General features: G+C 39.7%; 1 protein-coding gene across 1 annotated transcript in view; it reads left to right on the top strand.

The window, feature by feature from the left end:
- Positions 1-2,349: 2,349 nt before the first annotated feature.
- Positions 2,350-15,964, top strand: part of MOCOS (molybdenum cofactor sulfurase) — a 510,054-nt gene continuing 496,439 nt past the window's right edge. Inside the window, exon 1 of the mRNA XM_075585954.1 lies at positions 2,350-2,533. Within this exon, the coding sequence (XP_075442069.1) occupies positions 2,380-2,533 (154 nt within the window). The 5' untranslated portion in view covers positions 2,350-2,379. The remainder of the gene's footprint in view (positions 2,534-15,964) is intronic.

Here is a 15,964-nt window from a genome sequence, read left to right as displayed (position 1 = left end):
TGTATGGCAATGTATGTATGTATGTATGTATGTCTTTATTTGTATAGCGCCATAAAATGTACATAGCGCTTCACAGTAGTAATACATGTCATATAAATAGCAAATATAAATAACACATCATGGGAATAAGTGCTTCAGACATACTGTAAAAGTAACATTAAGGAAGGAGTCCCTGCTCCGAGGAGCTTACAATCTAATTGGTAGGTAGGGAGAACGTACAGAGACAGTAGGAGGGAATACTAGTAAGTGCGTCTGCAGGAGGCCAAGCTTTGTGTCATGTGTCCATGATTATCCAGTGCTACTCATATGCTTCTTTAAGCAGATGTGTCTTAAGGTGGGTCTTAAAGGTGGATAGCGAGGGGGCTAGTCGGGTATTGAGGGGAAGAGCATTCCAGAGGTGTGGGGCAGAAAGTGAGAAAGGTTTAAGGCGGGAGAGAGCTTTAGATACAAAGGGGGTAGAAAGAAGACATCCTTGAGAAGAACGCAAGAGTCGTGATGGTGCATAGCGAGAAATTAGGGCTGAGATGTAATGAGGGGCAGAAGAATGTAAAGCTTTAAAAGTGAGCAGTAGAATTGAGTGTGAGATACGCGATTTAATCGGAAGCCAGGAGAGTGATTTCAGCAGGGGAGACGCTGAGACAGATTTAGGAAAGAGTAGAGTGATTCTGGCAGCAGTGTTTAGGATAGATTGTAGGGGAGACAGGTGAGAGGTAGGAAGGCCGGACAGCAGGAGGTTGCAGTAATCGAGACGTGAGAGAATGAGGGCCTGAGTCAGAGTTTTAGCAGTTGAGTAACAGAGGAAAGGGCGTATCTTTGTGATATTGCGGAGGAAAAAGCGACAAGTTTTAGAAACGTTTTGAATATGAGAGGAGAATGAGAGAGAGGAATCAAGTGTGACCCCTAGGCAGCGTGCTTGGGCTACTGGGTGAATGATCGTATTTCCAATAGCAATGTGGAAGGATGTAGTAGGGCCAGGTTTGGGAGGTAGTATAAGGAGCTCTGTTTTTGCCATGTTAAGTTTCAGTCGGCGGATGGCCATCCAGGATGATATTCCAGAGAGGCATTCAGAGACTTTGGTCTGTATAGCAGGTGTAAGGTCAGGGGTTGAAAGGTAAATTTGTGTGTCGTCAGCATAGAGGTGATATTTAAACCCAAAAGATGTGATTAGGTCACCTAGAGAGAGTGTGTAGAGAGAAAAGAGAAGGGGTCCCAGGACAGAGCCCTGGGGTACCCCCACAGAGAGATCAATAGAGGAGGAGGAGGTGTTAGCAAAAGAGACACTGAAGGTACGATGGGAGAGGTAAGAGGAGATCCAGGATAAAGCTTTGTTCCGAATACCAAGAGTATGGAGAATGTGAAGGAGAAGAGGGTGGTCCACGGTGTCGAATGCTGCAGAGAGGTCGAGTAATATGAGCAGAGTGTAATGACCTCTGTCTTTGGCAGCGTGGAGGTCGTCAGTTATTTTAGTGAGGGCTGTTTCAGTAGAGTGAGCAGTGCGGAAGCCAGATTGTAGAGGGTCTAGTACAGAATAGGTGTTGAGAAAGTGTAGCAATCGAGAGAATACAAGACGTTCAAGGAGTTTGGAGGCAAAAGGCAGGAGGGAGACAGGTCGATAGTTAGAAGGACAGGTAGGGTCAAGCTTGCTGTTTTTGAGTAATGGTATAACGGTTGCATGCTTGAAGGATGAAGGAAAGGTACCAGAGTAGAGGGAAGAGTTAAAGATCTGTGTGAGCATAGGGATTATAGAAGGAGCAAGAGGTTTTAGGAGATGGGAGGGAATGGGGTCAAGTGGGCAAGTGGTAGAGGGCGAAGAGGAGATCAGCAGTGATACATCTTCCTCCGAGATAGCAGAAAAAGAGTCAAGAAAGACAGGAGGAGAGTTGGGAAGCATTGTGGGATGGGAGGAGGCAACAGATGGGATGTTCTGCCGTATGGACTCCACCTTTTTCTTAAAAAAGTCAGCAAAGTCCTGAGGTGATATGGATGAAGAAGAGGAGGCAGCTGAGGGTGGTCTGAGTAGAGAGTCAAAGACAGAAAAGAGACGGCGTGGGTTAGACTTGTGTGTGTTGATTAGTGATGAAAAGCTTAGCTTTGAAAAGGTGGCACAGTCTTGATACAGCGGTTTTGGTAAAATTATAAAACAAAAATGGGAAGATATTTATTTATTGTTGTTTTTTGTTGTTTTTTTTTTACAGATAAATCAGATAAATCAGGCAGCAAATCTTCAAAATTCTAATCTCTTCAATAGGCATGCAGTTTTACTAGTTTGTTGTGAAACTGCTAGGTGTAGTCTCCACCCCCTAAAGTTTAATGTGCTCTTCCTGGTTCTCAGTGTCATTAACTCGCAGATTTCACAGTGAGAAGCTGGAAATTTTTGACATGGAGGATAAGCAGAAAAATAAAAGCATGACATGGCAAGATGTGCTGTCCTTAAATTACTTTGAGAAATTCTGTGCAAGTCCTTTTGGCTTTAACTATGGCTACGGAGGCACTATTAACGAAATGAGGAAAAAGGAGTTCAGCAGAATTGGAGGTAAATGCACATACATTCATGTGTCCCAGATGTTTCTATGCAATAACAATATGTGAAAAAGTTGTAATCACAATTTCCTTATTTGCCTTGTAGCCACATTAGAATGGTTAAGGCTCTTCCTCCCGAGTGTCTGCAAAGATAAAATAGCAGCTTAACATCCAAAATCATCATAGCAGTCATTTTTAAGATTATTTATTTTCAATCTTTAAGTTGGAGGGACTTCAACCTTTTCTGTTTGTTGTGGGCAGCAAGCATGCAGAAGATATTGAGAAAAAAATTGACACGTGCTACCTGTGTTAGTGTCTGCAAACTGTCAAGCATCTTTTTTTCAATGTCAACCTGTGTTTCTATGATGTGGAGAGGCAGCGAAAGACTTCTTTAATCATAAAACGAAAGATACAGAGCCTGTCTCAATTCTGTTTTTCCTTTCTCTTTGGCCTCACGCTGTAATTAATTAACTACAGTAAATTAATTCTCATTTCTGTCTGTAAGTAATATTCTGTTGGTGGAACAGTGATTGCAACCCTGGCCAAATATGTCCAGAAAATGTATAAGCCAAAATATCTTTTTAAAAGAAAACTGCATTTCACTTACAAGAATCAAACTGCAAATGTGCGCATAATTAAAAAATTAGACATGAATGCACAATATGAGGTTTAAGAAAAAAGAAGTGATCTGAGTTACAACTTTAACACATTTATTAATTCAATAATGACATGAAGAAGCTTCATGAGGTGGGTGTGCAGACTGTTTGATTAGCGCCTGAGCTGAGCAAACAGGCTGCAAATGCATAACAATTTTATTTATTAGAGGAAATAAATGTGGCAGGCCTTAGAAACTATAGGAGATTGTTGAAATGTGATAGTTCTAATTGGGGTACTACCACATAGAAACTCCCATTGACTTTAATTGGAGTTTCTGAGAGATGCCCTGATCGTCAATATCACAATTTTGTGAAAGTAATAATGAGTACAGCAAGGCTACGGGGTCACCAATAGAAAGTCACAATGTCATCTACCAATGATGATGCAACTTTCTCTTGGTTGCTAGAGCAAACCTGACCCCATGGCCATATAGTGTCAATATTTCAGTGCCGGTATCTAGGGAAACGGGATCCCAGCATTAGCTCTGGGGGACCCTTTAGTGGTAAGAGGATGGACAAAATTAAAATATTAAGCAGACGAATTGCTACTTTTAAAATGCAGGTATTCATTGTTGACAACTTAGTCATGCAATTAATTAGAAAAAAAAACTGCCATCCAAAATAATATGAAATTGCTAAAACGGTATTGTACATGAAATTCTTACAAACACAGTCTCTGTCCAAATGTGCTTACAGTCTGTTTTTAGTGCCTGAGGCACAGGGAGATGCCTGCACTCACTGAATCGCTCCTTCAAATAATAAAGGAGTAGAAACATAGATTTATAAAGCAGGCACGTGTGTAGTGAATGGGAATTAAATGGCAGGTTACAGTTGTAAAAGTCCAGAAAGAAAGTGTACTTTTCCTGCACTCTTTCCATATCCACCCTGCCTTTATTATTGATCTTTTGAATGTTTTAACCCTCTGATTGATCTGTAACCGCCTGTTTTAAAAGAAATACACAACCATGCCTTTATTATTGATCTTTGGTATGTTTTGAATATCAAAAGGTGTTTTTTTTTTGTTTTGTTTTTTTACGGTGTTCTGCTAATTGTCCAAAGTTACTGGAAGTTACTGGTATCACTTCTGGATTTTTGCACTGGACTTTAAATGACACTCCAATAGGAAGCCAATTGTGTAGCAGCTTTTTTTGGGGGGGAGAGGGGGGACATTGTGTGTTTGTGTATGTATGTATTTATGTATGTATGTATATATATATATATATATATATATATATATATATATATATATATATATATATATATATATATATATATATATATATATATATATATATATATATATATATATATATCCAGGTGTCCCACCAAGGAGACAAAAAACAGCACTCAAGGTATATTGGAAAAGTGTATTTGAAAAAAAGCAGGCACATATAAATCCAACGTTTCGGTCCTGTATAGGACCTTCCTCAGGGGCGTGCTGAAAAAAAAATATACCTTGAGTGCTGTTTTTTGTCTCCTTGGTGGGACACCTGGGTTCCTGTTATTTTTGTTGAACAAGCACCTATTTCTTTGGAGCCTTTGAAGTGCCTGCTGTTATCTTTATATATATATATATCCTGATATGTTGATATGTAAAACCTTATGTCATGTGTTGTTGTTCATCTGAGGTTGTATTTACCTAATTTTTAGACCTGCTAAGAAACAGATGATTGTTATTATGTCCTGATATGTAAAACCATAGAATTCAAAGAGGGTGTACTTTCTTTTTCACATGACTGTGTGTGTGTGTATATGTGTATATATATATATATGTATGTATGTATGTATGTGTGTGAAAAAAGAAGAAAAAACAGGCGCACACCTAGTGCATTAACGTAATAACATATAATTTATAGAACTTAAAATCAAGCAAATGCCCACTCACAAAAGTACTGTAAAAATAAGCAGGTATGAGATTGGCTCATGTGCCAGCAACGCCGTCCGATTTGAAGTGATAGCGTCCTCCTGTGTCTCTACTTCGTGTAACCGAATGGCCGGAAATGAAGTCCTCCAATTCGGTGTTCAGTGTATTGAGTCCCTCCGGGAACCAGCAGCTCAAGGATTCTTGTGCCGGCAGCAGTATCACGGGCGAACAGGAGCCAGCATCGCACTACCAGCAGTACCAAAGTTCATAGGCAAGTGACGGTCTCAGTTAGACCACGCCCTACGCGTTTCGTCATCTATGATGACTTCATCAGGGGATGAAACCTTTTTCAGAGGTTTTTTTTAAAGGTTTTTTATTCATTCAATTTTGAAGATGTTTCCAATTGCATTTATACATTTTGAGTTTTATTATTGTTTATATATTTATTATATTTATTAAATAGTATTGTGTTTATTTAAACATTATATGCACTACCATATCTCCTTTGAGATTACAGGTTTTTAGTATTGCCATTGGCCATAATTTAACCACCCCAATAGACTAATTCATGGTAGGGTTAATTAGTTCTTCATTTTATTAGCTTGTGTTCAGGTTATATTAGAGGCGCTACTTCATTGCTTTTTGTTTCTTTTGATATATATATATATATATCTATCTATCTATCTATCTCAACAGAGAAAGAGTCCCTAAAGAAGATATATATATATATATATATATATATATATATATATATATATCTATCTCAACAGAGAAAGAGTCCCTAAAGAAGCACCCAGGTGTACCAAAGTAACCAACATTTATTTAGTATCACATATAACATTAAAACACAATACAGAAAAATTGCTAAAACATAGCATAGACTCCCTGCACGAATCCACAGGAGACTTTAAAGATGCAAAAAAAAAAACAATGAAAAACACATATGAGCACTAAACATGTAAACACATAAAATTAGTGAATAGGAGTGATAAAGCTCAAATATGAATCTGTATCTAGAAAAATAGCAAGACTGATAGCAACTATATGCTGCTAAAGATAGCAAATAAAGGAGTAATCCTAACCTGACACTATGTTGTGTCACTATACACCACAATAAACTCAAATGGATGTAAAGAAATGAATATGTGGAAGTGTATTGTGCCTAATCCACACTGTGCTAAAGTACACTACTCCTCATACTAAAGCAAGCATATATGTGCCATGACAAGTTGATTGAAATCTCACTAACAGTGTACACTGGCGACACACTTTATTCGAGCTCGGCTAGTCCCACGAATTCGGGTATACCCGGGTGTATTGAGGTTTGTGACTGTTTTCTGCCCGAGTGCATTGAGGTATTTTCCAGGCAGGGATTGAAGCATTTTATTCCCGCTGGCTGCAATACTGCACAGTATATATATATATATATACTGCATTACAATTCATGAATTTATGCCATCTGGTAGACACGCGAAGCATTGCAGCCTATTAAATCCTAATCCTTATCATTTAACAGATCAGCCGCCCGTCAGCCAGGCATGAACCCAGGCTGGGAAGGCAAACACAACGGGGCTTGTCAGAGGTGAGGAGCGGCGCATTCCAGGTATCTGCCAGGTACATACTGGGTATTTGTTCGAATAAAGTGTGTCGGTGCAGTAAGTAATGACTAACCAAAGTTGGAAAAAGTCACAGTCAAAGAGTGTCAGATAAACACAGTCAGAGTGTTAAGGCAAAATGACAGTCTTGCAATAATAACCATATCAGTCCTGAGCGTGCATAGCATCAGTCATGTAGGATAGATCTACGTGCTCTCAAAAAGGAGAGAAACAGGGGGTCCCATCAGGCGCTCCCACTCCTATGCGTTTCGACCCTTGTCTTAAACTTGGAGTGGTAAGGCAGCTAGAGCGACATACAATATTTAAAAGAAAAACTTTGCGCCAAAACAGGAACCATCAGCTATAATTTGATGTACATCAGCTGTTGCTCCGAGCTTGTTTTGCAGCCACAGGACGTGGGAACCTTGCAGTCATTGAGTCGACCATGAACTCCTCTGTATACTGTACCAAACTATTCTAGAGTCAAATGTGAGGCCATCTGTCTGACAGCTAAAGCTTGGCGGAAATTGGGTCATGCAACAGGACAATGATCCCAAGCACACCAGCAAATCTACAACAGAATGACTGAAAAAGAATAGAATCAAGGTGGTGCAATGGCCCAGTCAAAGTCCAGACCTCAACCCAATTGAAATGCTATGGCTGGACCTTAAGAGAGTTGTGAGTAAACAAATACCCACAAACCTCAATGAACTGAAGCAACGTTGTAAAGAAGAGTGGGCCAAAATTCCTCCACAGCGATGTGAGAGACTGATAAAGTCATACGGAAAACGATTACTTCAAGTTATTGCTGCTAACGGTGGTTCTACAAGCTATTGAATAATAAGGTATACTTAGTTTTTAACACATGGCTTCTCCATTTTGGCTTTATTTTTGTTAAATAAATCATGACGCGGTGTAATATGTCATGTGTTGTTGTTCATCTGAGGTTGTATTTACCTAATTTTAAGACCTGCTAAGGAACAGAATGATTGTTATTATGTCCTGATATGTAAAACCACAGAATTCAAAGAGGGTATACTTTCTTTTTCACAGAACTGTGTGAGTATAATATATATATATATATATATATATATATATATATATATATCAAATGTAAATATACTGTATGCTCATTTGCACGTCTTAGGCAGGACTGCAACCCCGCCTTTCACCATTATCACCCAGCACTTCCACTGCAGCAAGGGATTCTGGGAAATGACATGCAAATGAGCACACAGTGCCACTTTTTGCTTCAAAAACCATTTTATACATGGTTCCCTAAAGGCTTAAGCTTGCTGCATGGTCACAGCTTTGAGCACAGCCAGGGTTAAGATGCATAGCCAGAAAACCCATCCACAATGCAATGCATCTTAACCCTGGATGTGCTCAAAGCTGTGACCATGCAGCAAGCTTAAGCCTTTAGGGAACCATGTATAAAATGGTTTTTGAAGCAAAAAGTGGCACTGTGTGCTCATTTGCATGTCATTTCCCAGAATCCCTTGCTGCAGTGGAAGTGCTGGGTGATAATGGTGAAAGGCGGGGTTGCAGTCCTGCCTAAGACGTGCAAATGAGCATACAGTATATTTACATTTGCTATATGCTTTGCTGTGGAGGTTTTTTGTCACTTTTTTTACTCACCATAACTTAACTCAATAAATATATATATATATATATATATATATATATATATATATATATATATATAAAAACAACAGAGGAAAAGCAACCTTTAAATAGCACACGGACATAGATGGAAGTGTAACAAAAGAAATTTATTAAAGTGAATAAAACAGGGGATAAAGTTAAAAGGTGAGGGGGGCTCAACACTACCTAGACAATGTGGACCTTGAGGCAAGGGTCTAAGTTAAGATCCAAAGCAAGACATATACAGGGTACAGGTGGCTTTGTCTAAGCACACCTGCGTGACAATCAACCTGCAAGATCTTGTGACCACATATAAAATTATTATACCATATAATTTGATGCAATGGTTACATGATGTGGGTACACAAGTTATAGAGGTAACAGAATGCAAAATACGTCACCGCTCAGTAAGTGGATGTCACAGACAGAAAGGTAGGTCAAAACTCCATGTCAGGTGGAAAAAGGTAGGGGCCCCCCTCAGCAAGACTCCCACTCCAACGCATTTCGACGGGAAACTGTCTTCTTCTGGGAGTGGTGAGGGGAGAAATGAGCTAGCATTTATAGTAAAAATCATTACAGCAAAAATCGCGCCAAAATTACAAGAATTGCAGGCAGCTGTGAGAGAAAGGAGTATTTACAAGTATGGCAGCGTCATAGGGTCTGTTGTACGAAGATTGCTCATCTCATTGGACTATTCTAGTCACATGTGCACACTAAGGTCAGCTCCTATGTAAATTAGGTGATGACGCGTGTGACGTCATCGCGTCACGAGCGTCATAGCGCATGGCCGAAATATCACCTCCCACTGAAGCCTATAACAGCCGCAAGTAGGGGAGAAAGGGGCAGAGATGTTAATTGCAAGAGACTGACTGTGATGTCCTTGCTTGCCAGGTCTAGGGGGAATACGCATGACGTCATCACGTTGTGTAACTCCATACATGCGGTTGTCATGACAACCATGAAAACAGCAAAAACGGGCGATCATACACCAGATGCAAGTAAAAAGGCACTCTAAAAGGCCCCAGGCAATGAATAAAGGAAGCTGCTGCTGGTAGAAACATTAAACAGCATGCTGTCCTGAGTTGGTAAGACAAATAAAGATGAGTATATGTGCAACAAACATCAGTATGATATATGTTTGTTGCTAAGTCTGGAAAGGTACATGCTTTATAAATGTCATATGCCATTAAGTAAGGGTACCCCAATAAAGTGTTGTGGCAGCAATGTCAACAATGATACTTTCATGCTCCTAGATAGGAGAAAGTACAGTGAGCCAGGGGACTTATTAATTGAGGCATATGCCTGTGCATTTGTGATCTAGTTTTTGATGCATACGTGCAATAATCTGCATATTTGATTAACACAACAAAAAAGGCGCAGTTCAGTCATAGAAGCAGGTAAGTGCAAATACATATCCACTATGCTGAGCATGAGCCTACAACAGATGCAATATATAACGACCGTGCCGGGTTGCTGAAGTCTCATCCGGCTATCATCACATTATTAAGCCATAGGTAATTCAAATCTGAGATATATGAGACTGGACCACAACTAAAATGACAAAGTTGCATAGACTTAGTGTGTATCACAAGATGAGACAGACAATCTGTGGCTCTAAGAGTGGATGCAGACCAATGATTATTCAAAAGCATTTTCAACCGTGTAATACGGACATGGTAGAACTGGAAAAGTCCTGGATAGAACATCACTGAAATTGGATCAGTCGGTGTGCAAAATTAATGCACTCCCAAAATCGGGAGTTTTCTTGTCCTCAGCTGGATGAACAAACAATAGTTGTAGTAACGGAGCAATTCCCATAAGTACTTCGGATGTAGAAGGAATCGTCACAATGCCTCTTGTCAGGGGTTCAATTTGATCAGATTTGATCGATGCACTCAACCACAACAAGCTCAACATCAAGCTCACTCATGTATGCAGTCCTACCTCTGTGGTATTCTTAGATGTTCTAATCAGTATCAATAGAACAGGTACGATTGAGACAGACATCCACCGCAAAACTACTGCGACCAATTCCATTCTCCATGCGTCCAGTTTCCATCCCCAGCACCAAGTCTCAGGGATTCCTCGCAGTGAATTCCTGAGACTTAAGAGGAATTGTTCCTCTGATGCTACATTTCAAACCAGAGTTAAAGAATTTAAGACCAAATTTCTCAATCGTGGGTATTCCAAATCCCAGATTCAAAAAGGCTACAATAATTGCTGCAAAGTAACCCGTGAGAGCCTTTTGCAAGTAAGACCCAAATACAAGGGCAGGAAACAAATTAGGTTCATTAGCACCTTCAACCGCCAATGGTCAGATCTTAGGGGCATACTTCAGAAACATTGGGGGACCCTTATGATAGATTCTGAACTCAGGAACACACTTGGCGACCGCGCGAGCCTGACAAGCAGGCGTTCCCCGAATCTAGGGGACAAACTAACACGCAGTCATTATGTGCCTCAGATTAACCCTACTTTCCTGTCTCAACATCGCAAGCTGGGCTTCTACAAATGTGGCATGTGTTCAGCATGTAGACACATGCACCAAACATCTACATTTACGAATTCCAACAAAACACACACATACAAGATACTCTCGTTCATAAACTGTAAAAGCAAGGGAGTAGTATATCATCTTGAATGTCCCTGTGGCCTTGTATATGTTGGCATGACCACAAGAGAATTCCGCTTTCGCGTGTTGGAACATACTCGCAACATCAAAAATGCGCAAAGAGATGTAGATTCATGCAAGAAGATCAGCTCAGTTGCGCGTCACTTCTTGCGCTGTCATGGGTCTGACTGTGCGGTTCTTTCTGCATTTGCCTTCGACAGGGTCTCTCTCGGTGCCCGGGGTGGTGACCTTGAAAAGGCTCTGTTAAGGAGGGAGTGCAGATGGATCGTGCAGTTGGGAACCATGATACCACGTGGTCTCAATGACTATCTTGGATTTGCTATGTTTTTATAACTATTGCCCCTCTGGTTTGATTTGTTTTTTAACACTCTGGCCTATCTGTTCTCTAATGCGTGGTTTCTCACTTTATTCCTCCCATACATGCTTATACTGTGAACCAGCATTCCTGTTCTACACTGAAGATCCGTGATTGCTGTGGAACACCGTATGGAGATCATCTTCCCACATTAAGAACAGCCGTGGAAATTATTCATTTAATATTGAACCCATGACAAGAGGCATTGTGACGATTCCTTCTACATCCGGAGTACTTATGGGAATTGCTCCGTTACTAAAACTATTGTTTGTTCATCCAGCTGAGGACAAGAAAACTCCCGATGGATTTTGGGAGTGCATTAATTTTGCACACCGACTGATCCAATTTCAGTGATGTTCTATCCAGGACTTTTCCAGTTCTACCATGTCCGTATTACACGGTTGAAAATGCTTTTGAATAATCATTGGTCTGCATCCACTCTTAGAGCCACAGATTGTCTGTCTCATCTTGTGATACACACTAAGTCTATGCAACTTTGTCATTTTAGTTGTGGTTCAGTCTCATATATCTCAGATTTGAATTACCTATGGCTTAATAATGTGATGATAGCCGGATGAGACTTCAGCAACCCGGCACGGTCGTTATATATTGCATCTGTTGTAGGCTCATGCTCAGCATAGTGGATATGTATTTGCACTTACCTGCTTCTATGACTGAACTGCGCCTTTTTGTTGTGTTAATCAAATATGCAGATTATTGCATGTATGCATCAAAAACTAGATCACAAATGCACAGGCATATGCCTCAATTAATAAGTCCCCTGGCTCACTGTACTTTCTCCTATCTAGGAGCATGAAAGTATCATTGTTGACATTGCTGCCACAACACTTTATTGGGGTACCCTTACTTAATGGCATATGACATTTATAAAGCATGTACCTTTCCAGACTTAGCAACAAACATATATCATACTGATGTTTGTTGCACATATACTCATCTTTATTTGTCTTACCAACTCAGGGCAGCATGCTGTTTAATGTTTCTACCAGCAGCAGCTTCCTTTATTCATTGCCTGGGGCCTTTTAGAGTGCCTTTTTACTTGCATCTGGTGTATGATCGCCCGTTTTTGCTGTTTTCATGGTTGTCATGACAACCGCATGTATGGAGTTACACAACGTGATGACATCATGCATATTCCCCCTAGACCTGGCAAGCAAGGACATCACAGTCAGTCTCTTGCAATTGACATCTCTGCCACTTTCTCCTCTACTTGCGGCTGTTATAGGCTTCAGTGGGAGGTGATATTTCGGCCATGCGCTATGACGCTCGTGACGCGATGACGTCACACGCGTCATCACCTAATTTACATAGGAGCTGACCTTAGTGTGCACATGTGACTAGAATAGTCCAATGAGATGAGCAATCTTCGTACAACAGACCCTATGACGCTGCCATACTTGTAAATACTCCTTTCTCTCACAGCTGCCTGCAATTCTTGTAATTTTGGCGCGATTTTTGCTGTAATGATTTTTACTATAAATGCTAGCTCATTTCTCCCCTCACCACTCCCAGAAGAAGACAGTTTCCCGTCGAAATGCGTTGGAGTGGGAGTCTTGCTGAGGGGGGCCCCTACCTTTTTCCACCTGACATGGAGTTTTGACCTACCTTTCTGTCTGTGACATCCACTTACTGAGCGGTGACGTATTTTGCATTCTGTTACCTCTATAACTTGTGTACCCACATCATGTAACCATTGCATCAAATTATATGGTATAATAATTTTATATGTGGTCACAAGATCTTGCAGGTTGATTGTCACGCAGGTGTGCTTAGACAAAGCCACCTGTACCCTGTATATGTCTTGCTTTGGATCTTAACTTAGACCCTTGCCTCCAGGTCCACATTGTCTAGGTAGTGTTGAGCCCCCCTCACCTTTTAACTTTATCCCCTGTTTTATTCACTTTAATAAATTTCTTTTTGTTACACTTCCATCTATGTCCGTGTGCTATTTAAAGGTTGCTTTTCCTCTGTTGTTTCCATATTCATGTAACCTTTAGCACCACTGTTTAGTCTTACAATACATGACTTATTTACAGGCGTTTTGGACACAATTTATTTAAGTGTTGAGCGAAATTTCTGTGTGTCATAATATATATATATATATATATATATATATATATATATATATATATATATATATATATATATATATATATATATATCTCAAAATAAGGTGCACAAAACTAATTATCAACAATAGTCAAATGAGTGCTGCCATGATCTAATGGATGTATATATATCAATATCAGGGCTGGATATCATCCAAAACAATTTTCACAATTTGTTATTGCATCAAATTAAAGTGATCTGAGCTCTTTGAATGAATAAAATACAAATAATTACTGATGCACCGGCCGTTATTCGAACACATCACAAATTAGTTTTCTTGTTGACCGCTGTATTCCATTCGGCATTTTTTCATTTTATCACTAGTCATGCCGCGTTCGCGCAATTCGGCACCGGGCAACTGGACGCGGTAGATCTGTTTAATTTAATGGTTTATTGTTTCTTTGGATGCAATTCTGCTCGTATCCGCCATGTGGCAGAGTTAATGAATTATAATTTGGCTGCTATTCTTTGCGTATCCGCCAGGTGGCAGAAATGAATGCAATGAATGAATTGGATTGAATTGGAATGTGTACCAGTACATTGCTTCGCTACTTTGTAAGGATGCAGGTGTTTAAAACAAATACTGATGTACAAATTTACAGTGGCCCATTGTGAATTGACCTTGTTTTTTCGAAGACGTTATCAAATTAGGCGTTCTTAATAAAAAGCATTAAAATACTCAATGTGTGCCTTTTTTTAACATTCTTTCCCCGCGCAATTGCTGAATGGACATTATGGCTACACAACAGACGTATAAAAAAACCTGACTGTAGTTATGCATTTTTAATATATTCAGCGATTAATGCTGCAGCAGAATAGATGGCGACTGTATCTGAAATATATGAATATTTTATATTGAACTACGATTTTTACCAGTTTTCACCTGACGTCCAAGTTTTCACCTAACGGTGGAAGCGTGCGATAAGAAGAACCTTAAGTAGCGAACATTGTTTTTTTCGTATTGCCCCTCCTGCCGGAGAGATATGCGGGTATTGGGGTGTCATGCCAGAATTTCACAGTATGTTTGATCATGGCAATCTCAAAAGAAGAAAAGTGGGTTTTAACCCATACAAGATTCGTCAATCCCAATCCAGCAATGTGCCGGCAACAGCAACACCGGCACTGGTGTCCGGTCCGACCGTCAGTGATAACCTTGTGAATGGCAATCCTTTGTACTGTTACCTGTCCCTGCCAGAATACCTGGAAAATTTCCAGCCTGAGCATGATTTTGCATACGAACAAGCTTGCATGTACCAGTATCAAAATGTTTTCCAGCATCATCAGCTGTCAACTACAAGTGTAGCAGGCCAGCTGACACCTGTCAACTATAATGCAGATATGAGGAGTCACAGTGAGTCATCACCACCCGTTTGGCAAAGCTTATAAGGCTTATAAAGAAGGTATTGTATACAGTAATGTACTACACTGTATTACACTTTACTACAGTATAATGTACTGTACATGATAGTCTTAAGTTTTTAGCCGCTAGTACTACTGTACTTATGTGCATCAATACAATACAGTACTTTACTGTATGCAAGTTGAGGTGAGGGGATGTTTCTCTGTTGAGTGCACTTTAAAGAATGATTTGATTGGCCGCTGAAGTACGTGACGCTGCTGCAGCTAGCTTACAAATGTAGGGAGAGGGTGGGGCTCAAGAGTCAGAGCCAATCAGAAGTTTGTTCTCATCGTCCACAACGGTTGAACGGCTGCTTTAATTCCCAATGAAGCGACTTGACGCATGCACAATACCAATAATAATAGCATATGTTTTGTTTTTCCCCAGAAACGAAACTTTGACATCCAGAGCAAAAAGAAAAAAGAAGGGATTTGGTTGGACCTCTAATATCGCTTATTTTAAAAGTTGCTTTCGCATTGTTTGCCAAGTGGGCAAACATTTAGTGACAGTGCCATTTTTATCTATCTATAGAACAATTGTGAGCTTTATAGAAAACCTTATACTGTACAGTACTGTAGTTTGCTGCTGTTTTTATATTAAATTATTTTACATTGTACAGTACTGTCATCACCACTATTGTTTTACAGTACTTTTCATTGCACAACTTTTCCTATAAACACCAAAAATAAAACTGTATATCTTTTATTCCATACTGTATGTATTACTTATTGAATGCTTTCTACTTGTGCAACAGTAAATACTGATTTCTTTTACTGGTACTGTACTGTATGTCTTATTTGGACATTTTTTTTAATAACCATTAAGAGAAGTGCACTTTCTTTCCGTACTGTACTGTACTGGTACTGTATGTGAAGTGCGATGCTTTGTTGAACTGTTCATAAGAATTTCAGGTCTGCAATAGGGGCTCGGTGAAAAAATACTTTTATTTTTTAATACATACAGTAATACAAAAAAAACAGTTGCTGCGGTCTTTCTCTTCGTTATGGCATTGCGAGATGAGTGGGAGAGAGGGGGCTGTAGCTCTGAAAATACGGTAGAAAGAAACAAGTACTGGTAATTACTGGTAAATTACCAGTAATTACTGGTAAAAAAGATTAAACAATAACAACATTTCAAAAGATTTGTAAAAAAAAAAAAAAAAAATCCCC

Source organism: Ascaphus truei, chromosome 2, assembly GCF_040206685.1.
Source record: "Ascaphus truei isolate aAscTru1 chromosome 2, aAscTru1.hap1, whole genome shotgun sequence".
NCBI lineage: Eukaryota > Metazoa > Chordata > Amphibia > Anura > Ascaphidae > Ascaphus > Ascaphus truei.
The sequence above is the reverse complement of the archived record's forward strand: the minus strand, read 5'-3'. Positions and strand labels throughout refer to the sequence as shown.